Genomic DNA, 25,520 nt, shown 5'->3' on the forward strand with positions numbered 1-25,520 from the left:
CCAGAGCCAGGGTCCAAGGAGGGAGGGCAGTAGTATGTAAGAATATCCCAAGCGTGTGATGTGCCACGATGGTCACACGTTGGTGACCTTGGTGGGCAGCTGGACTTGAGGCATCTGCGGTGCCAAGTGCTGGTGCGTTCCCTGGAGGGGGGTCAGCGACTCACCATTCCCGCCCACACACTGCACCATGCATGTGAGAGTGTGTTTGCTGCGAGTCAGCCAAGTGCAGCAACGAGGCCAGTGGCTGGTAAATAATTTATCAGGACAGCTGATAGTACCTCCCCAGAAGTGCCCGCCAGCCCCCAGCCCCCCTTGCTGCTGCTCCTCGTGCTCTGCCTCCTGCCTCCTGGCCCAAACCAGCTGGACCAGCTCTCCCGGTGCCCTCCTGCAGCACCCCCCTTCCCACCAGCCAAGTCACAGCCTCCTGGGCACCTTCAAGACCTGAAGGTGGGCTTCTGGACAGAGATGGCCCTGCAGAGCCAGATGTGGTCTCTGGCCGCACCCATGTAAGTATCCGGGGGGGTGGGGGGGCTGGTGGGCAGGGCCTGGGAGGGGCTCTGAGGTCACTGGCCTTTCTGCGGGGGGGGGGGGGGGGTGAGAGCCCCAGCTGGCCTCTCCTAAGGGGACTGGGGGAATGGAAAGAGGTCGGCAGCCAATCCTGCAGGCTCTTCATGTCCCTTTCCCCAGAGAGTCAGGGGGTAGATGCAGACCCTCACCTCATTTTTTCGGGGATATTCTGTAGGGCAGTGGGGCAGGCTTCAAGCTCAAAGTCCAGCCTGGAGGTGGGATTGTGACTGGGTGGGGAGCCGGAAAGGCCAGGGTCCCTTGCTCCCTGCGCTTTGCCTCTAGAAACACCCCCCAGTGTCCAGGGTGAGAAGAAGTGCTTGAGATACAACAGAAAAAGTTAAGAGCTCCCAAACTGGGCAAGATGATGGCAAAATCGGAACCATCACCCACTTTAATGAAATAGCCACATAGCCTGTTCCTGGTGACAACAGGCCATGGCCACTAACACTGTTCTTGCAGAGTTGGAGATAAACAGTATCAAACAGGGTGTACAGGGGATTTTAATATTCAAAGTTTGAGGGCATTTCAAAGGAAGAGGATGGAGGGGCTCCAGAGGTTTGTAAAGAGTTCTGGAGAAAGAAGAGTCCCCCCCACCCAGGGACCCCAATTTGGTTCCTCACTCTTTTGGGTGCCTGTTGCATTATTCACCAACTACAAACCTGGTTGCCTAGCAATGGGAACCCGATCCCCTCCCCCCCCAGCAAGGAAGAGGCAGGGAGATTACATCTTGGGAATGGGACAGCAGAGGAGGGACTTTAGCCCTCCCCCAAGGGCAAACTTATTAGCAGGTGTCTTAGCTTCCTTTGGGACACCTTGCAGAGCATGACTTCAGCACCCTGGCCTAGCTGAAATCGGTCTCCCAGGCTGATCTCTGGCCTCCCGGCTGCCAAGAAAAGGGTGCCTGGACTCCCTTCTTCCCCGTGGTGTTCCCAGTATATTGGGCCTGAGAGTCCTGAGTTCTGATCTCCTGACTCAGTGACCTTAGATGAGTCTTTTCACCACTTCTAGGAGCCTCATTTTCTCCATCCATAAAGTAGGGACAGTACTACTTGCCTCCCAGGGTCATTGGGAAGATTAAATGAGTTACCATAGGCAAAGCATTTAACAGGGCCTGGCACATGGTATGCAATGGCTGATAATGGTTGGCTGACTTTATTCCATCAACTCAGCAAAGAGTGGACTACAGTGTCTCAAGTTCAGGGCTGGGAGGGAGAGGCAGAGGTGGCTGTGAGAGCGTAGCGGAAGCCGTGTAGAGCACTCAGAGCACTATAGATAGTAAGCACTGCATTATTATGTCTTTATGGAGTGGCCAGGGAAGATCTGTGAGGCCCCAGCAGAGTCAGGGCAATAAGGCTAATGCTCACCCAATAGAGTTAGTGCTCAAATTAATAAATGTTTGAGGGCTTGCCCTGTGCCCTCCCTGGGCTAAGTGTCAGGGACAGCAAGCAAATAGATACATCCTTCTAGATACTGGCCCATGAAGCACCTGCACATAGTGGGCACTCAGTGCACATCTGTGATGATAGGTTCATGTGACAACGACTATCCCCTAAGGAAGCCCAGAAGGGGTGGCGGTGTAGGCTGGGAAGCAGGGATCCTGGGGTGCTGCGAGGATATCCAAGATGGGGGGAATCTCGAGTTAAACCTTAAACAGCAAGACCCCTCTGCCTCCTCCCAGCTCAGAGTCCAATGCTAGGCTACATGACCTAGTACCTTTGCTCCCGGGGAGAGAAGTTGACAGGTAGCTCCAGAGTTTCCATGGCAATGGCATGTGTCCATTGTGGGATGGACACTTCTGTCCCCACACTCTCCCATCCCCCAGTGCCTTAGGTCCAGAGAGCATGTGGAATTGGAAAGAGACACAGCATGTTAGGGGCCTGGCAGGATTGGAGAGTGTCTGTAGGACAGCTTGGGAATGGTTCTTATAATTTTTTTAAAGATTTATATTTATTTATTTATTTATTTATTTATTTATTTATTTATGATAGACATAGAGAGAGAGAGAGAGAGGCAGAGACACAGGAGGAGGGAGAAGCAGGCTCCATGCTGGGAGCCTGACATGGGACTCGATCCTGGGACTCCAGGATCGTGCCCTGGGCCAAAGGTAGGTGCCAAACCGCTGAGCCACCCAGGGATCCCCTGGTTCTTATAATTAACCATAAACATTATTAACTATAGGAATTACTAAAGTTATTAATAATCAATGACACTGAAATGCTTGGGTGACTCAGCGGTTGAGCATCTGCCTTCGGCACAGGGTTTGATCCCTGGGTCCTGGGATCAAGGCCCACATCAGGCTCCCTGCATGGAACCTGCTTCTCCCTCTGCCTAGATCTCTCTCTCTCTCTCTATCTCTGTGTGTGTGTGTCTCTCATGAATAAATAAATAAAATCTTTGAAAATAATAATAATAAATGACACTACTGTTTTTGGATCACTATGTCCTATTTTTTTCCTGCATGGATATTTTCCTTGCAAGGGCACCTCTCTGCAAGGTGAGGATCAAGCTCTCCCAGCCCACTTTACAGATGAGGAAACTGAGGCTCACAGAGGTGATGTCAGGCCTAGGAAGGGCTTTAGAGCAATTTGTCATGGTCTCTTCTCTCCCTGCCCCGCACCCGCCTCCCCAGGTCCTGGGCCCTCTACCCCAACTTCTTTCAGCTGCAAAGGAGAAATGGAGGAAAATGCTGGGCTTTGGTTGGTTTCCAAGCAGCTCAGGGATCTTGGCTCAGAGAGGGGCATTCAGGAGGTGGCCTGAGGCGGGGTCCGGGCGCTGGGAGACCCCCTCCGCAGTCTCTGCCCTCTCCCCCACAGGCCCATGGCCGAGAGCTCCCTCTACCGGCAGCGGCTAGAGGTCATCGCTGTAAGTGAAGTCCTCCCAGCGCGCTCCGCCCGGCGTCCTGGGCGCTCCTAGTCTCGCCTTTGGGCTCTTCCTCGCCTCTTTTTCAATCTGGGGAGCAGGCCTAAAGCTATGAAATGGGGGGAGGGGAGTGGGGGGGGCAGCAGCCTCAGCTGCAGCTTTGCCCGGGGCGCCCCACCTAAATCCTCAGGGCCCTCTGCTCCCCAGTTCCTCTGTCTGGTCACCACTACCCCCGGAAAGGCGCGGCTGTGTACTCCGCACTCCCAGAATCCACATCCGATGCTCTGTTCTTGAACCCGGTCTCCCAAACATCCTATGTGTGAACCCCATCTCTCAGACCCCCATCTCCGGATCCTCATCTCACTCCGTGAACACCCCTATGTCTCTCATCTCCCGCTTCTTTCACTCCCATCTTTCTGGACCCCATCTCTGCACCCTGGTCTCTCTGAACCCCCATCCTCCTGACCCCCACATCTGTACCCCATCCCTCTGCACCCCCATCTCACTAACTCCCATCGCTCGTCCCTCGGCTTCTGCACCTCCGTCTCTCCGGACCCTCATCTCCACGCCCCAGTCTCTCCCAGATGCCCACGACGGCACCTCTCCGGACCCCCCCCCCCCATCTGATATCCATATCTGGACCCCTTGTCTCTGAATCCCCTCTCTGTAACCCCATATCTCAGACGCCCCCAGCTCTGTCCCCCTTGGGGATCCCCCCCTCCAAGGCCCCGCCCCCCACCCTTCCCCGGACCCCCACGCGGCTGGGGCGAGGCCTCCGCAGCCTCCCGGGCGCGGCCGGCCCCGCCCCCGCCGCCCCCGCCGCCCCGCCCCCGCCCGCTGCTGAGTCAGCGCCTCCGCCGCCCCGTCCCCGCCCGGGGCCCCGACGTGCGCTCCGCCGCCCCGCCCGGCTCGCAGCCCCGGGAGCCCCGGGAGCCCCCGCGGAGGAGGCGAGGCGGAGGCCCCGCCCGGCCCGCGGGCAGCTCCGGGTCCTCTGTGCGCAGGAGAAGCGGCGGCTGCAGGAGGAGATCCGCGCCGCGCGCCGGGAGCTGGAGGAGGAGAAACTGCGCGTGGAGCGGCTCAAGGTGGGGCGCGGCCAGGGGCGTCTGCCCGGCCTGGGCAATCAAGTGGGGGTGTCAACGAGAGCCGGTTTGGGGGGAACCACAGGACCGTTGGACCATTGTCCAATTTGGAGGGAGGCTGGGGGCATGGGTTCCCGCTGGGGGGGCGATTTTCCTCTCCTTGGGAGAGTGGGTGGTGGTGGAGGTGGTGATGATGGTGGTGATGGGGACATTTGTACCACCTTTGGAAAGAGTATGGGGACAGTGAAGATGTTTGCCCAGTTTTCCGGCGGGGAGAGGCCAATAGAGACATCGATTTCACATTCGAGGGTGCCTATCCCGTTCTGGAAGGGGTGGGGAGATGATGGGTGTTTTGTTCCAGGTTGTTAGAGCTATGGGCTGGTAATGGGATGTCTGGACCCCCTGGCAGTATTGGGGGAACACAGTGAGGGCATGTATCATATCCCAACCTGCAGGAGAAAGGTCTGTCCCCTTCGGGTGGCTTTGGGCAATAAGAAATCTTCCCAGCCTAGGGGATTAGGAGGGGACCCTCCATGGGGTGGGGTGGTCAGTATGCACAGCCAGAGCTACCTTCCCGTGCCCAGAGGAAGTCTCTCCGAGAGCGCTGGCTAATGGACGGGGCCGCTGAGGGGCCGGAGCAGCAGGAGGACCCCCAGTCACCTGAGGGCCAGGCTCAGGCTCGAATCCGGAACTTGGAAGACAGCTTGTTCACGTGAGTTGGGTCCCTGCCTGCTGGCTTTGCCAGCCTGGCTAGGCCAGGTCCCCAGGTCCACTCCAGGGAAGTGGAAAATTGAAGGGGGCCTGGGGGAGTGGGGGAGGGCATTGAGCCTGGGGGCCTGGCTCCCAGCAGCCTCCTCTCTTCCTCAGACTCCAATCCCAGCTGCAGCTGTTGCAAAGTGCATCCACAGGTGCCCAGCACAAGTCCTCAGGCAGGCCCACCTGGCGCAGACAGGTGAGGAGTTCAGAGAGTCAGTGGGGGGTGGGAGGGAGGCGGCCTGAAGGGACAAAGACAGGATTTCTCCAAGTGCAGTTTAACCACTGAGTCCTCTGCTATTTCTTTGCTCTGTGGTCTTGGACAAGTCCCTTTCCTTGTTCCAGCTAGAAACAAGCATGGGGAAGAGTTTTGATACATGATTGCTAATATGGCCAGAGAGAGGAATGTGCTGGGGAAGTGTGAGGGAGTGCTCTTGGAATTGGGCCTCCAAACAGGGAACCGAGCACTGCGAGATGTTTTTGTGATCTGGGGTTTCCACATGGGTTTTTGTCTCAGTGGCACCTTTATTATGATATAATGTACATGCTACGCCAACACACAGGCTTCTTGACAACCAGGACAACTTCACATTAAAATCTGGCTCTCTGGGTTGCCCCTGAAGTCTGAAGATCTGGCAACATCTGTGCCTGGCCACAGTGAGGTGCAGGTTTTCCGCGGTCCCCTGTTCTCCCCGATGTGTTATCTTAGCTCCCAGGTGCCCATTGCAGAGCACAGAGGGAGAGGAGACCTGTTAATGGATGTGGATTTTTAGTATAGGCCAGGAGTTCTTTGCTAGAGAGGCACAGAGCATGCAAGGCATGATTCCTGGCTCAGGGGAGCTCACTCTCCAAGAACAAGTCTGTGATCGGGGAGCCCTGGGCAGAGAAGGAGCATAGAGAGATCACCTGAGTGAGGTTGGGGGCGAAAGCTTCTTGGAGATGGTGCCATCTATATGGGATCTGGGCAGGAACCAGGAAAGAGTGGAACAGGCAGAGGAAAAAAGGCCCGGAGGCTGGAAAGAGGATAAGATCAGAGAACCGTGAGGAGGAGATCCCTGGGGCTTGGCTGTCCCCTGCTCCCCTCCCTGAACCTACTTTCATACTCTTCCCTCCCTCCATTCCAGCTACACTGATCCTCTTTTCCAGTCCTTGAACTTGTGTAGCTCATCGTGGCCCCAGGGCTCTTACACTTTCCCCTCTGCCTGGAATGCCCATACCTACCTCTTGACTCAAGGCCAGCTCTTCCAACCCTTCAGGTCTCCTTTCAGTGTCACTTCCTTGAGAGGCCCTCCTGCCCCCCACCACCTCCCAGGCACTCTCTAGCCCCTCCTCCTGCTTTTTTTTTTTTTTTTTTTTTTTGGCCATAGTCTTTCTCCTTTACTGTTACGTATTTCTTTGTGTTTCTGTTTATACGTCACCCTCCTGGAATGTTAGGTTCCCACAGCCAAAGTAAGTGTCCCTTGGCCACAGCAACCTCAGTAGCTGACAGAGTAGGTCCCCGATACAGAGCTATTGGCTCGTGGACATGGTATTGATTAAGCAGCTACTATGGGCAGAGCAGAGGGCAGTAGGTGAAGAAGGCTGAGGGTTTGGTCCTGAACATGAAGGGGGGGGGCACTGAGGGTGTTTGAGCAGGGAGGGTACCCACGTGCAGGGAGGCTGGAGGTGGAGACGCTGGATGGCCTGACCTTGTTTCTGCTATCCCTGCAGGGTCACCGGCCATTCTCCCAGCCGACCGTGGAGACAGATCCCACAGGTGGGTGTTTGTGCTCCGGGTCTGGAGGGTCCCAAGAAGAGGGCCCTGAATGTGGGGGGGGGCCAGAATCTCACTCTGTCGCCCCCTGTTTCCTCTCCTTTCCTCCTCTGACTCCCCAAGACTACGATGATCTGAACAAGAGAGCCTCCCTACCAGCCGGACTGGTGGACGCATCCCCAGAGGCCCCCTCTGAGCCCAGAGATGAGACCGGCAGGGCTCCTCCAGCCCTGAGGCTGTCCCCTGGGGCAGCAGGGGTCTCCTCAGAAGCCAATGGCCCCTGCGCTGGACCCAGCCTCCCTCCAGAGCAGGAGCCTCGCCAGGGGCAGGGGCTGGCAGCCTCCGAGGGGGGCGTGGGTGAGGCCAAAGGGGGTGTGGTGAAGGTGGTATGGGAGAGGCTGAGGGCCACAGAGGACTGTGCCACAGAGGCCACGGGCCCGGAGCTGGAGGCTAAGGTAGAGGAGATGGTGATGGAAGCCATTGGGGACAGGCAGGAAGCTGGCTGCCCAGAGCGCCCATCCTGGGTGAGGGAGGACAGGGGTGTCGTGGAGGTGGTCTGGGAGGGGGTGGGGGGGCCAGAGAGCAGCCACTCAGAGGCCACAGGAGAGGCGGGCAGGGGCCTAAAGGCTGCACAGATCAGCTCACCTAGCCTTCAGGTGAGACCAGAGGGGGCAGCTCCTGGGGAGGGTGTTCCCAGGGGCAGCCCTGATGGTGATGGGCCAGGGGGCTCTGGAGGAGAGGAGGGCTCTTTCATTTGGGTAGAGAAGGTGACCCTCAGCGAGGAGTGGGAGGAGCTGGTGGTGGAGGGATCAGAAGGGCCAAGGGTGTGGGGAAGGAGGGGAGGCCCCGAGAGTCCCCTGGGGGTGGAGAGGGGGGTAGGGGAGGAGGCCTGGGAGGCAGGGAGCAGCAGAGTAGAAGGACCTGTGGGTGCAGGGAGGAGCGAGGGAAAGGTGGGGGCAGAGCAGGAGGGAGCAGGGAGGGAAGGAAGTGAGGACTCCCCAGAGCCAGAGAGGAGAAGGGATGAGGAGAAGCTGGGGCTGGAGAGGGAGGCAGTTGAGGAACGATTGGCAGCACCAGGAAAGGCAGTTGAGGGACCTTGGAGGGCAGAGAGGGAAAGAGGCGAGGAGCCACCACCAGCAGAGCAGAAAGGTGAGAGAGGGCTAGAGGCGGAGGAGGAACATGAGGAACCATTGGGAGGGGAGCAGGAAGGAGATGAAGAGAAACTAGAGGCAACTGAAGAACCGTTGGTGATGGAGAGAAAGGAAGGTGAGGAATCACTGGAGGCAGAGAAAACAGGAGGTGAGAAGCCACTGGAGGCCGAGAGAGGAGGAGGTGAGTCACTGAAGGCAGAGAAAGGAGGTGAGGCATCACTGGAGGCTGAGAGAGGAGGTGAGGCACCACTGGAGGCTGAGGGAACAGGAGGTGAGGAGCCATTGGGGGCTGAGAAAGGAGGAGGTGAGACTCCATTGGAGGCTAAGAAAGGAGGAGGTGAGGAGTCCCTGGAGGCAGAGAAGACTGAAGCGGTTAAGGAAGATCTGAGTCCAGAAGAGCAGGGAGAGTCTGGGGGAGGACAGGAATGTCAGGCAGAGGAGGTGAGTGAGGCAGGGGCTTCCCTGGGGGCGAAGGAAGACTCAAGGCCAGAAAAGGAAGAACCACAGCCCCAGGAGAAGCAGGAAGGCTCCTTGGAGGAGGAATCTGCAAGGCCCCGAACCCCTGTGGAGAGCCAGGGCCCCTCGGGGGACCCCACCCCGCTCCTGGCAGAGACCCCAGCTCCAGAGCAGCCTGCCGAGTGCCAGCCACTGCTTCAGGCAGAAGGGCCCAGGGCCAACCCTAGGGCCCGGCCCGTGCCCACCTATGCACCTGCCCGGCAGCCCGAGCCATCTGCCCCTCCAGAGGGTGAAGAGGCAAGCGGCCCCAAGCAAAAGACGTGCCAGTGTTGTGCGGTCATGTGAGCCCACACCCTCCACCCCACATCCAGCTCCTCTCACAGCTACCTCGGCCTCTTGGCATCCAGCAGCGGGTCCTGGGCACAGACAGGGCACCCCCGGACTGGCTGTGGCACCTGGGAGCCAGCTGGCCCGCACATCCACCTGGGCTTTCCGGACGCTTCCCACTGCCTGTGACCCTGGCCCCCTTTGACAACAAAGCCTTTATACTTGAAAATAAAACGTTCAAGCAACCGGATAGTTTGAGTGTGTGTGGTGTTCGCACAGAACCACCTGACCATCTCCCGGTGGGACAGCAGAGGCTCGACTCTGCCACAATCAAAGATGGACTTGGTGTGAGTCCAGACACGGCTGCTGTAAGAGGTACCCAAGCCACAGTAGCTATAAAAACATAAAAGTTTATTTCTCAGGGTGGCTCTGAGTCATGCAGTCACTTGGGGATGGAGGTTCCTTTTCCACTTCTTGCTCCACATTCCCCTTCGTTAGGATTCGAGCTGGCTCACAGGCACGGTGATGTTGCAGCTCGGTGATGTTCCAGCTCGCAGGGAGCGAGGGGAGAGGACATGGAGGAGCTCCGACCCCATCTGGGCATCAGCACGTGGCACGTCTACACACGTTCCGTTGGCGAGAACTTGGTCCGTGGCCACACCTGGCTGCAGGTGCAGCAGCGGATACAACCCGCTATGGTTCTGTTATAGCAGCAGGACAGATCTGGGGAGGCAGCTGCCACTCTGGATTTCATACATTTGCCTTTGCTCCCTCATCCGTCCATGTTCATTTATTTTATTCCCGGTAGGGCCAGGCCCTTCTCTATAGGGGTCCTTCAGCCGGTTCTTCCTGGCCAGGTGTCCTCAGGCAAGTGACTCAGCCTCTCTGAGCCTCAGTGTCTTCATCTGTCAAATGGGCACCCCTCTCCTGGCTTGGGGTGGGTTCAGGCCAGAACTTGGGACCTGGGGGTGGGCCCAGAAGGCCTAGCTCCTCGGGGGTGGGCAGGAAGTGTTTCTCATACCCAGAGTCAAGCTGGGTGGAGGCCTGGGGGGGCTCTATAACCTGTAGTGGCTCCATGTCTTCCACTTTCAGGATGGGGAAGTCCCCGGGGGTCTGAGCCGGAGGCACCACCTCCTGGGGGAGAGAAGAGACAGGGATTCTGACCCCCATTCTCCCAGACCTGCTCCCACCCACTCCCTGCTGTCCCCGCATTCGCCAACCTCCCAGAGGGCCCAGGCAGGTCAGCCTTTCTGCTCACCTCCATGTGGGGCTGGCCAAAATTGCTATTGGCAGGATCAGGAATCTTCTCCCAGACCCAGCGGGGCAGTACCTTGTGCCGGAGGTGGACGCACCTGGCAAGTGGGTAACAGGGTTGGGAATCCGGGTGACCTGATACCCATGCCCAGGAGTGTCACACAGCCCTGAGGTGTCCCCTCACTTCTCCCCACCTCCCCCAACCAAAGCTTAGCTAGTGTCCAGCTGCCCTCCTGGGCAGACACCCACACGTCTGACAGCCTCACCTTCCAGAAGTGGCTAGGCTCATAACACAGACCATCAGGAACAAACCCCACAGGAGAAGGACACCTGGCAGGACTTTCCACTTCAGGGTGTTATCTGAGGCAGAGGGGCAGAAGAACATTTGGACACCAGGGATGGGGAGGGATCAGGTAAGGGTCAAAGATGGGGCAGGAAAAAAAAAAAAAGGATGGGGCAGGGCTTGGATGAGGGAGGCAGGTAAATAGGCGGGGTTTATGGGTGGGTAGGGGCCAAGGGCTGGGAGATCTTGGGGTGAGAGTGCAGCTGGTGAATAAAACAAAACAGTCGCTGGTGATAAGTCAAGGTCAGAGGCAGGTGAAAGGGTCAGAGACACAGACAGCCCAATGATCCATTTAGCAGGGTCAGAGTGCCCTGGAGGCGTCACCAATAACCACCCCCACATCAAAAGGTTGCTCACTCACTGAAACCCCTATTTCCAAAGGGAGCAGACCCCCTCCCATGGCAGACCCACCCCAAACCCCCTACCTGGTAGGTGAAGCCGGAGGCTGGGACCAGGTGGCCCCTGTCCTGCGATGGTGGATGCGGTCACCCACAGCTCACAAGGACCCCATTGAAGGTCGGGCAAGGTGATGTTCTGGGTGCTGCCACTCACTGAAGGACACACCCAGAGAGGTTGCAGAGGCAGTCAAGTCCTACCTCAGGGCCTTTGCATGTGCTTCCTTTATCTGTCTGCAACATTCTCCCTGGATATCCACTTGGCTCCCACCTTCAGGTCTTGCCAAATTTCACTTCCTCAGTGAGATGTTCCCTGACTGTTACAAAGTTAGCTCCACAAAGGCCGTGTTCCCAGCACCGGGATCAGTGCCTGGCACACAGAAAGCAGTCAAAAATGATATATATTCAGGGGCACCTGAGTGGTTCAGTGGTTGAGCATCTGCCTTTGGCTCAGGTTGTGATCCCGGGGTCCTGGGATTGAGTCCCACATCGGGCTTCCAGTGGGGAGCCTGCGTCTCCTTCTGCCTATGTCTCTGCCTCTCTCTCTCTCTGTCTCTCATGAATAAATAAATATTTTTTAAAAATGATATATATTCGAATAAATAAAAGAATAAATGAGCATATCCCCCACCTGCACATTAACCCAGTGAATGGAGATTCTCTTTAGATGATGGGAAGACATACACCTCTCAGAACTATATTTACTTTTTTTTTACTAAACTGCTCTTTTTTGTTTTCTTTTATCCTAAAGATTTTATTTATTTATTCATGAGAGACAGAGAAAGAGAGAGAGAGAGAGGCAGAGGGAGAGGGAGAAGCAGGCTCCATGCGGGGAGCCCGACGCGGGACGTGATCCCAGGACTCCAGAATCACGCCCTGGGCCAAAGGTAGGCGCCCAACCACTGAGCCACCCAGGGATCCCCCTCTTTTTTGTTTTTAAGCTGAAAGAGGAAGAAGCTTTTGGTTTGTTGTAGGATTGGGGGAGATAGGAACACTGATCGAGCTATATTGCCATAGAAAGATGTCCAAGCTAAATCAGCAGGTGAAATAAAGGAAGTTGCAAAACATCACAGGGATAAGAGATTGAGGGGCCAAACTATAGTCTATAACATGGTCCTTTTTTAAAAATAATAATACCGGGGTGCCTGGGTGGCTCAGTTGGTTAAGCATCTGACTCTTGATTTCAGCTCAGGTTATGATCTCAGTATCATGAGACTGAGCCCCATGCTGGGCTCTGCTCCAGGCATGGAGTCTACTTAAGATTCTCTCTTCTTCTCCTTCTCTAAAATAATAATAATAATAAATAATAATAATAATAAATGTATATATAATATAGATATGCATGAAAACTTTAATCTAAAAAAATGGGGCACCTGGTGGCTCAGTCGGTTAAGCCTGAGACTTTGACTCAGGTCATGATCCTGGGGTCCTGGGATCGAGCCCCTCCTCTGGCTCTGCACTCAGTGAGGGGTCTGCTTCTTCCTCTCCTTCTGTCCCCTCGCCCCCACCCTGGCTCATGCTTGCTCTCTCTCTCTCTCTCTCTCTCTCAAATAAATGAAATTAAATCCTTAAAAATAAATACAAGTAAAAAATTTAATCCAATGATCAACATATACTTTTTGTAAGGAGCAATCATGGCAAAGTAATTATGTTAAAAAATAGGCTTTATCAGTTAGAGATAAATGCTTAAGCACTGATGTAGTTGGGTAAAGTGACACCAAAGATTAGAAAAAAGCGCAAGGGATATAATGAAAGACTGGCAGAAAGCAGGTAACTGTTGACACCTTGTGGTGGGCACATCAGGGTTTGTTATACTAGCCTCTCTACTTTTGTATGTGCTTGAATTTTCTATAATACAAAGTTAAAAATCTTTAAAGAACACAACTCCTATATCTCAATGGATTGAAGAGGTGCCTGGGTGGCTCAGCGGTTGAGCGTCTGCCTTCGGCTCAGGTCATGATCCCAGGGTCCTGGGACTGAGTCCCACATTGGGCTTCCCATGGGGAGCCTGCCTCTCCTTCTGCCTATGTCTCTGCCTCTTTCTCTGTGTCTCTCATGAATAAATAAATAAAATCTTTAAAAAAATAGATGGAGGGCAGCCCCGGTGGTGCAGCGGTTTGGCGCCGCCTGCAGCCTGGGGTGTGATCCTGGGGACCAGGGATCAAGTCCCACATCAGGCTCCCTGCGTGGAGCCTGCTTCTCCCTCTGTCTGTGTCTCTGCCTCTCTCTCTCTGTGTCTATTAATAAATAAATAAAATCTTAAAAAAAAAAATAAATGGATGGAAAAATGTGGAATCTGCATTATCAGTGTCAGTAAAATTATGAGAATGCTGATAATCTGTTTTTTTTTAAAGATTTTATTTATTTATTTAAGACAGAGAGAGAGAGCAAAAGAGTGAGCGAGAATGCAAGAGCAAAGTAGGAGGAGAAACAGAGTCCCCTCTGAGCAGGGACACCCTGCCCCTTGCCACAGCACGGCTGGATCCTAGGACCCTGAGATGATGACCTGAGCCGAAGGCAGATGCTTAACTGAGCCACCCAGGTGCCTCTCTCTCTCTTTTTTTTTTTTAAGATTTATTTACTTATTTGAGAAAAAGAGAGAGAAGCAAGGCAGGGGGAGAATAGCAAGCAGAGAGCCTGATATGGGGCTCAATTCCACAACCCTGATACCGTAACCTGAGCCAAAATCAAGAGTTGGGGCAGCCCGGGTGGCTCAGTGGTTTAGTGCTGCCTTCAGCCCAGGGCCTGATCCTGGGGACCTGGGATCAAGTCCCAAGTCAGGCTCCCTGCATGGAGCCTGCTTCTCCCTCTGCCTGTGACTCTGCCTCTCTCTCTCTCTCATAAATAAATAAAATCTTAAAAAAAAACAAACAAACAAAATCAAGAGTTGGGTGCCCAGCCAACTGAGCCCCCAAGGCACCTCAAGAATGCTGATATGATATTCTAGATGACCTATTCCTTTAATGGGTCAGCTATGGCAATAATCACAGTTAACTTTTGTAATTAGGGAGAAAAAGGGTAATAAAGGCATTTTTAAAAAGGAATTTATGCCCAGAGTAAAAATGTAGCCTATACCCAAAGGTATGTTAAAGAAATATAAATCATACACAATCCTGCAATCCTGTTGACACTGTGGACAATTCCTTTTCACATTTGTGTCTCTGCTTTGCTTGACACCAGGTTTATTTTATACAAATGGAACCATCTCGAGGAGTTTTGCCCTCTTTTTATCTTTTTCATTTAATAAAACATGACAGGCATCTTTCAATGTCAATAAATATAGATCCAAGTCTTCACTTTTAATAGTCAAATGACAGTCCATTATAATGATAGCCACCAGGGTTATTGTTCACTAGGGAACAGATGCCATCCCAGACTTTCCCAGGGACTGAGAAGGAACCAAAAGAGGCCAACCTGGGGACAAGGGTGAGGTAGACTGATGGGTGGGTCTTGTGGGAGCTCGGAGCAGGGGGCAAGAGGCCGTGAAACTCACCGTTCACGCAGACAGAAGGCCTGGTCCCGCTCTGTGCACACAAGGTGTAGTGGGTGAGATGGCCCCTGAGCTGGTGCCTTGGGACCTCTCCCCATGCTATGGCAGGGGTCCCTGGGGGGGCATCCTGGAGTCGCCAAAGCACTGGCCCTGCTAGGGGTGCTGGGGAGAAAGCCAATAGGTCAAGGCCTGCCGGGGTTCCAGGGGGCTCCCCCATTCCCCAGCTCTACCACTTACTCAGTTCCTCTCTGAACCTCCAGACTGAGGGGGCAGGGGCCAAGCCCCAAGGAGAGACTGCTGTCACTGTGATTCGGTAGGGGACCCCTTCTTCAAAATTCCCTGGTCGGTGGAGGAGCAAAGACAGTTAGAGTTGGCTTTCCCTCCCCTGCTCATTTCCTACTTGATAGGCATCTTCATTTGTGTCTCCTGAAGGACATGCTGAGATAAATATCTGGGGAATGGCAATTTTTCTGGGTGGTAACCCCACACAATGCCAACAGGGCAGCTGGGAAGTGAGCTAACCAGGGGCGGAAAGGCAGCGGGTAAATGAGAACACGTTCCCAATGGAGGCAATGGAAACGCGATCCCACTGCTGACCTCAGGGGGGCAGCAGAGAGCATCAGCCTAGCGAGCCATCCCATCCAAGGAGGGAGGAATCTGGGGTATTTATCCACCAATTCTTACTAGTAATTCGTGAGCTGTATCTGAGGCAACTCCATTCACCAGCACGTCCAGCCTGCTGCTCAGACAGGCAAAATGCTTCAGTGACCAGAGAGCACCTTCAGGCCAGGAAATGCAGGTGCCAGAGGCTGAGAGATGCTCAAACCAGGCTACAGGTGGGGCCCTGACACCACCCATCATGGTGGGTGAGACTCCTGAAGTCCCTTCTCAAGACCTACTGCTGCTGCCAGGCCTTCCCCAAATGGGAATTGTCTAGAATCAGGGTTCCTTCTTCCTAAATGTTCCACTCAATACCTTCTCATGCTCTCCCAAGTCCTTTACAGCAAGAATGGGCTCCCCGATGCCACACCCCAGCCAGAACTCACTGAAAGCCTCCAGACCTGAATATCCAACAGCCTCATGGACAGCTCCATTTGGATGAACATCTCCAACACAACATATCCAAATGGATCCCCAAAATTCTGCCCCAGGACCTCCAATCAGAACCTGCTTGTCTCCCCTTCTCAGTTCCCATCTGGTATGGTCCTCACCCCTTTTCCAGTCTATTCCTCCCAAGAGCAGCCAGAGAGCACCTGTAGACAACTGAGCCAGGGCATATCCCTCCTCTGCTCAGAACTCTCCATGGCTCCTACCTCACTCAGACCAAAAGCCCAAGTCTCTCTTGAGGTTCACCAGGTCCTGCACAATCTCCTTGTCCTCAACCTCCCTGCCCTCACCTCCTCCCACTCTCCGCCTCACTCACTCCACTCCAGCCATGTGGGCCTCCTTGCTGTTCTGCTAACACATCTGGCACATTCCTGTCCCCTGGGCCTTTGCACTGTCTGTTCCCTCTTGCTTTTCCCTCGGACATCCTCATAGCACCCTCTCTCACCTCCTTCAGGTCTTGGTTCAAATGCGGCTTTTCCAGGAACCTTTTCTTTTTTTTTTTTTTTTAAATTTTTTTTTTTAATTTTTATTTATTTATGATAGTCACACAGAGAGAGAGAGAGAGGCAGAGACACAGGCAGAGGGAGAAGCAGGCTCCATGCACCGAGAGCCCGATGTGGGATTCGATCCCGGGTCTCCAGGATCGCGCCCTGGGCCAAAGGCAGGCGCCAAACCGCTGCGCCACCCAGGGATCCCCTTCCAGGAACCTTTTCTAATCTTCCTTTCTAAAATAGCAATCCTCCCTCCTCTCCTTTGCCGTTTTATTTTTTTCTCCAATTACATTACTTGTAATGTACTTGTTTTGTTGCTGTTTGTTTCACTGGGCTGCTCATCCCACAAGGAGGTCAACTCCATGAGAGAGAGAGAGAGAGAGAGAGAAAGAGAGAGAGAGGTGTGATGGCTCAGGGTCTGGCTTCAGAGGCCTGATTATGTGGTTCAAATTCTGGTTCTATGGGGATCCCTGGGTGGCTCAGCGGTTTAGCGCTTGCCTTTGGCCCAGGGTGTGATCCTGGGGTCCCAGGATCGAGTCCCACATCGGGCTCCCTGCGTGGAGCCTGCTTCTCCCTCTGCCTGTGTCTCTGCCTCTCTCTCTCTCTCTCTTTGTATGTCTCATGAATAAATAAATAAAATCTTAAAAACAAAAAAAAAACAAATCCTGGTTCTACCACCTACTTGCTGTGTGGCCTCAGGCAAGTTGCTTAACCTTCCTGGGCCTTTATCTTCATCTATACCTCAAGTATGATAATAACAGAAACCTACTTTATAAGGAAGTTTGAATAATTTTTTTTTTTTTTTTTTTTTTTTTTTTTTTTTTTTTTTTTTTTAAATTTTTATTTATTTATGAGAGTCACACAGAGAGAGAGAGAGAGAGAGAGGCAGAGACACAGGCAGAGGGAGAAGCAGGCTCCATGCACCGGGAGCCCGACGTGGGATTCGATCCCGGGTCTCCAGGATCGCGCCCTGGGCCAAAGGCAGGCGCCAAACCACTGCGCCACCCAGGGATCCCAAGAAGTTTGAATAATTTAATGCTGATGGCAAATGCCAGTAGACATCAGCTGCTGTCGCCGCATACCAGTGTCTAGAACATGGCCTAGCACATAGTGAGTGGTCAATGAACACTGCTTGCATGAATTAGTGACACTTCAGCCATAACATTCTTTCCTGCAGGTGGACTCACAGTCTGCTCTGCAATAGCTGGGATGGGAACCCAGGTGTCCCAGAGCCTCACCTGGCAACAGAACACTGAGGTTCTCAGGGGGAAGCCGGACCCAGCTGAGGTTCTCCAAGGGATCACCGTCTCGAGCCCAGTCCACCACGTGCTCCTGTAACTCCCCAGGCCCCCGCTGCCAAGTCACCAGCAGCTCTGTCCTCCCAGGAATGCTGCTGACCACCACGTCATGAGGGGCAAAATCTGGACCTAGATGGGGGAGGAGAAGTCTGAGCTGTCCACTTGGGGAGTCCTCGCCTCCGTCCCAGGGAGTCCGATCACTGCTCAGAGGAAATCACAGCCTCTTACCCAAGCAGGCCAAAGAAAGGTTGGTGAGAGGCTCCCAGCTTGTGGCATTGACAGCAGACACCCCGACCCACTCTGCCTGGGTGGGGATGAAAAGGTTGCAGCAGGGAGCCGTCTTCTGGATCAGCTCCTGATCTTTGACCTGGAACCAGACTTTATAGTTCATCTGCATGCAGTGCCCCCGGTCCTGAGGGATGAGAGGAAGAAAGGGTTAGTATCTTCCATTTATCAGGCACACACTGCATATCTCAGTGGGGTCCACCTGGAAAAACAGTCAGTGAAATATTTCTGTTGGCTCCACTTTGCAGGTGAAGAAAATAAGACTGAGGGGGTGCTCAGTGGCAGAGGTGACATGATAATACAGTTCCAGGACCAAAACGAAAGGGAAATGAGTGAGGTACTCCCCTTAGATGCAAAAGTTAAAAGGGAGGATATAAAAAACCCAGTAAATTAAGAGAAATTATATTTTAATCAATCAAAATTAAAGCCAAACAACCCATGACAAACCAAATTTCAAGATTTTAAGTACAGATGGGATCTGACCCTGCACTTGCATGAGCCTGCCTTATTCGCCTCATCCTAATCTGTGTCCTGTGCAATTCTTTGGGATTTCAAAATTCTTGCTGTTGTATAGAGGAAAAACTTTTGTAGATGAATATTCTAATAATGTTAACTGATCCTGGAAACAAACTCCTAAGACAAAATCTTTGTTGGGGAGGACTGGTTTTAATACTCACTGAATTTTTTTTTTTTAGATTTTATTTATTTATTCATGAGAGACACACAGAGAGGCAGAGACACAGGCAGAGGGAGAAGCACGCTTCCTGTGGGGAGCTTGATGCGGGACTCAATCCTAGAACCCTGGGATCATGACCTGAGCCAAGGCAGATGCTCAACCACTGAGTCACCCAGGAGCCCCAATACTCACTGAATATTTAAATATTCAGAATATATAGGGACTTTCTAGGCAGTTTTTATGATCAATTCCTAGCACAATCTGTGTTCTATTTAGAGAATTCTTTAATTGCCCTGCATCACCTCACCCCTTTGAAGTCCCTGGAAACTGGCTCTATGGCCTGGCATGCAGCTGACTTTGATAAATGCCCTAATTGTACACGGAAGAAAGGGTTCTGACATTTCCTATGTGAGTCCATTAGGCTGTTTGTTAACCACATGTTCAAATAGTCTAGATCTTGACTTGGTTTCTATCTATTATGAAATTATTGATGGGGGTGCATTAAAATCTCCTACATTGGTTGCAGATTCATATATTTCTCCTTGTAGTTCTGTCAATTTTTGCTCTCTATATTTTAAAGCCATATTATTAGGTACATACAGATTTAGTGCTCATCTCATATTGGTGACATAATTGCCATATGCAGTTACCTTATTTTCCCTTTATCTTCTACAGAATATTACAATTAGAACACTCTGTCATATATTTTTAAAAACATGAGTATACAAGGGTTATCTATGTATTTCATTTCAGTATAGTACAAGGATGTGTTATGAAAAAAAAAAAAACAAGGATGTGTTATGATATAGAGACACTGAGGCTGTGAATTGCTGTTTGAAAGCAAGGAATATCAGCTCTGCCCCTTACCAGTTGTGTGGTCTGAAGCAACCTCTGTGTCTCATTTTCCTTATCTGTAAAGTCAGTTAATATAAATGAGCATGTAGGCTAGCACCTGGTATGTAGGAAGAGCTCTGTGTTATGTGTGGTTAAAATTACTATCAGCTTGTGTGGGCAAAGAGATGGGCCCTTTTGTTTTGTCCCTTTTTTTTTTTTTTTTCATTTATTTATGATAGTCACAGAGAGAAAGAGAGCGAGAGAGGCAGAGACATAGGCAGAGGGAGAAGCAGGCTCCACGCACCGGGAGCCTGACATGGGATTCGATCCTGGGTCTCCAGGATCGCGCCCTGGGCCAAAGGCAGGTGCTAAACCGCTGCGCCACCCAGGGATCCCTGTTTTGTCCCTTGCCATATTTACTGTGAGCCAGGGACCTGGAACACCTGAAACATAGCAGATGCTCAACAGAGTTGGATCAATGAGGATGGTTGCATCATTGCCTATCATCTCCTAATGCCATTTTTTTAAATATTCTATTTATTTATTTGAGAGAGAGCAAGATCATAAAGGGAGAGGCAGAGGGAGAAGCAGACTCGCCTCTGAGCAGAGAGCCTGATGCGGGGTTTGATCCTAGGACCCCAAAGATTACAACCTGAGCTGAAGGCAGACTCTCAACCGACTGAGCCAGCCAAGGCGCCCCAGCTTAATGCCATTTTGATACAAGCATCCAAGTCCTGGCACGCTGTGCTGTATTTTATGGAGCTGAGCTTAGTCTTGCTTTCAAACCTTTGCACCTGCTGTTCCCCTCTGTCTGGAACACCTGCACCCACCTTCATGTCTCAGCTCAGGTCTCCTAGAAGTAGCTGACATTGGTGGAGGCTTGCTCTGTGCTTTGCACTATGCTAGGACCTCTCTGAGTGACCCCTCCTGAAGCCTTGAAACCACCTCAAGAAGGCAGCATTGAAACCATTGCCTTGTTTATATGGTTATCTGGGGCTTCTGACATGTGCAGAAAAATGAAACTGATCACTATAGCTCACCTTCCACAGAAGCAGCCATTCTTGTCTGCCTGGTGCACAGGGGTTCCCTGATATCCATACATCTTTTGGAGCTGTCAAGGATGAGGGAAGGGGTACAAATGAGAGGGGTACAGACTGCCAGGAGAGGAGAGGGTGGAGGGGCAAAGCCTGGAGATTCTCACCAGAGGGTAGTGTCTGTAAGGACAAAATGGGGCTCCAATCGCTCCACAGATCCTCTTCTTTCTCCATTCGGCAACGACCAAACACCTCATAGCCTGTGGCCAGCTCCAGGTCCTGGATCTCAATAGGAGTCAGGGGTATGGACTTTACTTCTGGTTCCAACTGGGGGATAGAGAGGAAAGAGCAATGAAGCTAAGAACTGAGTTGAGAGTATTTGACCTGATATGTCAGCAGGGTCCAACTGCTTTGTCCAAGACCATGGGGGTTCCAAGAACATAGGAAAAAAGATTTTATTTATTTATTCATGAGAGTCACAGTGAGAAAGAGAGGCAGAGACACAGGCAGAGGGAGAAGCAGGCTCCATACAGGGAGCCCGACGTGGGACTTGATCCCGGGTCTCCAGGATCACGCCCTGGGCTGAAGGCAGCGCTAAACCCCTGAGCCATTGGGTGTTTATTTAAACCAAGCCTTGCTCCTCATCCATAAAATGGGTAGGTATAAAATGCACCTACTTCAAAGAGTTCTTGTAAGGGTTCAATAAAGAGCCTAGAACAGTGTCTGGCACACAGCAGATGCTCTCTAAATGTCTTCGATCATTATTTTAAGGTTAAGGTAAGCTATTTGAGGACTTCTATTCATGCACAAAAATGTTAGAGGAAGTTTACTGAGTTTCTCATAAATTCCAAGTGGAATGTGGATTGGGACCTGCATGAAATTTTAGATTATTGGGGTGGGTTTTTTTTTTTTTTTTTTTTTTTTTAGTTGAACGAGATGCATGTACAGGCCTTTTGTGTGAGATATGGACAGACTCATAGGGCAAATAAGAAAGGGGCTCTCAGTGGCTCTCTGGGCTGGGTCTTTGATTTGGGGATGATACCCTGGGCCCTCCCTGGAATACAGTGGGGGAAAGGGGGCCCCTGACACTCACCAGGGTCCAGGTTGTCCCCTGGCATCTTCGATAGTAGAACTGACAGACCAGGACCTTATGGGGTGGCCACACAGGCGGGGCCCACTGGACAGTGGCCTCCAGGGGGTCATCCTCCGAAAAGTCCACATCAGGGTGCAGCCGGGGGGCATCTGGCTTCACTGAGGAAGGGGAGGCCAGATGCATTGAGCCGGGGCCTCCAGGACCACCCACCCCACATACAGCACACCCCCCATCCCGCCTGTTACTTCGGGTTTCCAGGTTCACGAAGACAGGGGGCCAGAGAGGCTGGCCTGCCTTGGTACCCCAGACAAGCAGTTCATCAGACATGGTAAGCTGTTCCCGTGGAATGGTCACCCAGCTCTGCCCGGCAGGCACTGCCACAGTCCACGTTCTGTTGGAATGGCTGTGAGGAGAAATGTGGGCATGGGAGGGGGGGTGTATCCGGTTGGACCTGGAGCCATAATGAGAACTCATCTGCCTGCGTTCAAATCCCAGCTCTGCTGCTTCAAAGCTGTGTGGCCTTGAACAAGTGACTTAGCTTCTCTCTGTCTGTTTCCTCGTCTATAAAATGAGGGTGACAGAAATACTAGCTGAAGGACAAAAGAATGAGGGTAATCAATGAGATAATGACTGAAAAGTGCTTAGAACAGCACTGGGCGCCCAATACACGTTACGTGAGCATCGCATGTTGTGTTTATCCACACCTACTTATATGTATGCACATTTACACTTATGCAACTATTCTGTCAGCAAATATATACTGTGTCAGGCCGTCTGGTCGAAGCTGGGGATAGCACTAAGATCGAAGCAAGCGAGGACCTTGCTCTCGGGAGCTGCTCTTCCAGCGCAGGAGGCAGACGAGGAACACGTGAGTATATAATTGCTGGCGGTGTGAGTGACAGAAAGGGCAGTCATGGGGTGAAGAGGATGCAGTGTGATGATGTGGTGAGGCACGACAGTGCTATTTTGGGGAGGGTGCTCAGCAGAGATCTCTCAGATGCGGAGACCATTGCACAAAAGCCCGAAGGACATGAGGACAGAGCCCTGCAGGATGCGGGGGGGGGGGGGGGGGGGGTGCATTTCAGGAGGAAGCAAAGGCCTTTAAGTGGGCTGACTGGTGTGTTTGAGGAATAGCAAGGAGGAGGCCCGCATGGCAGGAGAGGAATGAGTGAGGGGGAAGTGTGAGGAGGTGAGGCAGGGAGGTGACAAGCAGATTGTGCGGGGCCTGGGGGGGCCACAAGAATGACTTGGGCTTTTACCCTGAGTGAGGTGGGAGCCCAGGGGAAGGCAGAGAGCTAAGGAGAGATGGTCCCGGCCGCAAATGCTCACAGGCGCCCCCTGGCTGCTGTGATGCAGAACAGACTGTGGGCCTGAGGGTGCCAGCCAGGGTCCCAGAAGGAAGTGACCACTGCACCACCTTGGCCAGCTAGCCACCATGGTGGGGGCTGGACCAGAGTGCCTGCCCAGGATGTAGAGAGTGCCTGAATCTGGATAATGTAGAAGGTGGAGCCGGCCAGGCTTGCTGACAGACCAGATGTGGGTGACAGAGAGCACCGTGAAGGATATCCTAAAGGATTAGATTTCAAAGGTTCCAAACAAGGCCTTCATAAAACAGCAGTAACAACAAAAATGCAGGTGTTGGTGAAGATGTGGAGAAACTGTAGCCCTGGTACCCGGCGGGTGGGAAGGTAAAAAATGGTACCACTGCAGCAGAAAACAGTTTGGCAGTTCCCCAAAAAGTTAAACACAGAATGGCTATAGGACCCAGCAATTCCCCTCCCAAGCATAGACCCCCAAAGAACTGAAAACAGCGACTCAAGACTTGTATATGTATGTTCCTAACAGTGCTAGTCACGACCGCCAAAAGATGAAGAAAGCAACCCAAATGTTCACCAATAGATGAATGGGTACACAAACACAAAATGCAGTAGATCCATATAGTGGAGTTATTACTCAGCCATAAAGGGAATTGTGTTCAGATTCCTGCTACAACGTGGATGAAACTTAAAAATATGCTAGATGAGAGAAGCCACATGCAAAAGGCTGCATTTCCTAGGATTCCATTTATAGGCAAATCCATAGAAGAGGAAAATCCATAGAGAGCAGTATGGTGGTTCCCAGGGCTGGTGGGGGGATGATGATACAGTGTCTGTTAATAGGGATGGAACTTCCTTTTGGGGTGATGAGAATGTTCTAGAACTAGATAGAGGAGGTGGCTGCACAATACTGTGAATGTACCAAATACTACTGAATTGTTCTTTTTTTTTTTTTTTTTTTTTTTAATTTATGATAGTCACAGAGAAAGAGAGAGGCAGAGACACAGGCAGAGGGAGAAGCAGGCTCCATGCACCGGGAGCCCGATGTGGGATTCGATCCCGGGTCTCCAGGATCGCGCCCTGGGCCAAAGGCAGGTGCTAAACTGCTGCGCCACCCAGGGATCCCAAGAATTGTTCATTTTAAAATAGGTTAGCTTTATGTGATGTGAATTTCATCTCATTAAAAAAAGGGGGGGACGTTCTCTGACTCCCCTTTGTCTTATGCCAATTAAAACTAGGCCCCTCTGGAAAGGAACGGTGGTGACAGTTGCACAACAACGTGAATGTATTTAATGCCACTGAACTGTGCACTTAAAATGGTTGAGAAAAAAAGATGGTAAATTTCAGGGGCGCCTGGGTGACTCAGCGGTTGAGCGTCTGTCTTTGGCTCAGGATGTGACCCCAGAGTCCCGGAATCGAGTCCCACATCGGGCTCCCCACGGGGAAACTGCCTCTTTCTCTGTGTCTCTCATGAATAAATAAATAAAATCTTTTTTTAAAAAAAGATGGCAACTTTTACGTTTTGCCATTGTTAAAATAAAAAAAAACAAAAACCCAGCTTCCCCCCACTCCCACTGTGGTTCCCACCTTTCAATGCCCCTTTTACTCCTCCTTCAGCCAAATTTGAAATGAATTTGAGTTTGCAGCTGCGATTCATCATGAAGGAACCCAGGTCTCCCCCTTGACTATGGGCTCCTCGAGGGCCAGGCTTCCGTCTGCCTTTCATTGCTGCCTCCCTGGCACCATACCAATTTTTTTTTTTTACCAAATTATCTTTTTATACGCTGAGAAGTTAGGCTACTTGCCTAAGGTCACACAGCCATAAAAGACAGCTTCAGATTATTAAGCAATTTCTCTTCACCACTGCCTAATTCCTCATATCCTCAGAACCCTCAGAACCAAGGTTGGCGGCAGGTTTCTTCACTACCGCCTTCTGATAGAGGAGGACAGCGAGGCTCAGGGAGGGAAGGCGACTGGTCTAGGGTCACACGGCAAGGAAACGTGGAAACCTGGAATCGAAGGGCTTGAGAGTGGTGGGGGGGGGCGCTAAGGAGCAGAACTCTTGGGGTCCTCTCAACCTGAGTATGCTGGGACCTGAGCGGCCACCCCTCTAAAGCTTCAGTTTCCCCAAGTCGGCCGGTTGTACTCACTACTTCTGGCTCTGGAGGTGCAGCGTGGAGGGGGCTCCCAGGTCCCCGAGAGCTTCCCACGAGCAGTTCAGGTCGCCCAAGGGTCCAACTCCATAGCACTGCAGTGGCCCAGGGCTGTCTGGAGAGGGAGGCAGGGTGGGGGGTGGAGGGGTGTTCCCAGGGCAGAAGGCTCAACTCCCCCATCCCGCGCATCCCAGAAGCTGAACTTCTGCCCATGGTGGGGGGCCATCCGGGGGTCCCATCCGGGCGTGAGCAGCAGGAAGGGGGCGCTGGGCACCCCTCCCCGGGCTTGGGGCAGAACTCCTCCCCTCCCTTTCTTCCAGCCACATCCTGTTACCACCCGGAGCCTCCACCCCAGCCCCGGGCGTCGGCTGCCCCCGCGCCGCCGACCCCCGTCCCCCGGTGCCCCCGCTCTCGGCCCGCCCGGGGCCTGGCGGCGTCTCGCGCGTGCGGGCCGCCGGTGCACGCGGGGAGGCTCGGCGCTGCGGCGGGGGCGGCCCGCACTCACCCTGGGGCCGGGTCCGGTGGCACAGCAGCAGCAGCGGCAGCACAGGCAGCACAGGCAGCAGCCGCAGCGGCGTCGGCCGCGGCCGGGGGGCAGCCGCCCGGGCCGCCCGCATGGCGCCCCCGCCGCGCCGCCAGTCCCGCCCGGCCCTGCCCGGCCCCGCGCCGCCGCGCCGCCCGCCTCGCTCCGGCCCCGAGCGGCGACGGGAAGCGCCCCTCCCCTGCCCGCCGCCTCCGCACCTTGCGCTCCGGGACCCGCCCCCTCCCCGCGCCGGAAAGTCCCAGGCGGCCGCGCAGGCGGGGGC

At 53.0% G+C, this 25,520-nt stretch overlaps 2 protein-coding genes across 3 annotated transcripts; one reads left to right on the forward strand and one right to left on the reverse strand.

The window, feature by feature from the left end:
* Positions 1-312: 312 nt before the first annotated feature.
* Positions 313-9,195, forward strand: PALM3 (paralemmin 3). Its single transcript, XM_025457765.3, has 7 exons — positions 313-506; positions 3,381-3,429; positions 4,428-4,508; positions 5,090-5,217; positions 5,373-5,457; positions 6,969-7,014; positions 7,135-9,195. The coding sequence occupies exons 1-7, from the start codon at positions 466-468 to the stop codon at positions 8,961-8,963; spliced, it is 2,259 nt and encodes a 752-aa protein (XP_025313550.3). The 5' UTR covers positions 313-465; the 3' UTR covers positions 8,964-9,195.
* A 140-nt stretch (positions 9,196-9,335) lies between these two features.
* IL27RA (interleukin 27 receptor subunit alpha) lies at positions 9,336-25,373 on the reverse strand. Of its 2 annotated transcripts, XM_025457766.3 has the most exons (14): positions 25,220-25,373; positions 24,712-24,829; positions 21,491-21,648; positions 21,246-21,403; positions 20,320-20,479; positions 20,159-20,229; positions 17,552-17,735; positions 17,264-17,452; positions 14,665-14,766; positions 14,431-14,589; positions 10,968-11,093; positions 10,466-10,559; positions 10,204-10,297; positions 9,336-10,079 (listed from the first exon to the last, which is right to left on the reverse strand). In XM_025457766.3, the coding sequence occupies exons 1-14, from the start codon at positions 25,329-25,331 to the stop codon at positions 9,822-9,824; spliced, it is 1,983 nt and encodes a 660-aa protein (XP_025313551.1). In that variant the 5' UTR covers positions 25,332-25,373; the 3' UTR covers positions 9,336-9,821. The 2 variants fall into 2 exon arrangements, with proteins under 2 accessions (XP_025313551.1, XP_048954318.1); XM_049098361.1 differs by lacking the exons at positions 21,491-21,648; positions 25,220-25,373.
* Positions 25,374-25,520: the final 147 nt, after the last annotated feature.

Source organism: Canis lupus, chromosome 20 (assembly GCF_003254725.2).
Source record: "Canis lupus dingo isolate Sandy chromosome 20, ASM325472v2, whole genome shotgun sequence".
NCBI classification, from domain to species: domain Eukaryota; kingdom Metazoa; phylum Chordata; class Mammalia; order Carnivora; family Canidae; genus Canis; species Canis lupus.

What these genes read in the sequence shown, in the direction of transcription:
- IL27RA (XM_025457766.3), bottom strand. Translation starts at nt 25,331, where the DNA reads ATGCGGGCGGCCCGGGCGGCTGCCCCCCGGCCGCGGCCGACGCCGCTG. An exon ending in CACCTCCAGAGCCAGAAGTA is followed by an intron (nt 21,649 to 24,711) that starts GTGAGTACAACC and finishes TTCTCCTCACAG; the next exon opens with CCATTCCAACAGAACGTGGA. An exon ending in CCTCCGGCTTCACCTACCAG is followed by an intron (nt 10,560 to 10,967) that starts GTAGGGGGTTTG and finishes CCTCTGCCTCAG; the next exon opens with ATAACACCCTGAAGTGGAAA.
- PALM3 (XM_025457765.3), top strand. Translation starts at nt 466, where the DNA reads ATGGCCCTGCAGAGCCAGATGTGGTCTCTGGCCGCACCCAT. An exon ending in AGCGGCTAGAGGTCATCGCT is followed by an intron (nt 3,430 to 4,427) that starts GTAAGTGAAGTC and finishes CTCTGTGCGCAG; the next exon opens with GAGAAGCGGCGGCTGCAGGA. An exon ending in CGTGGAGACAGATCCCACAG is followed by an intron (nt 7,015 to 7,134) that starts GTGGGTGTTTGT and finishes TGACTCCCCAAG; the next exon opens with ACTACGATGATCTGAACAAG.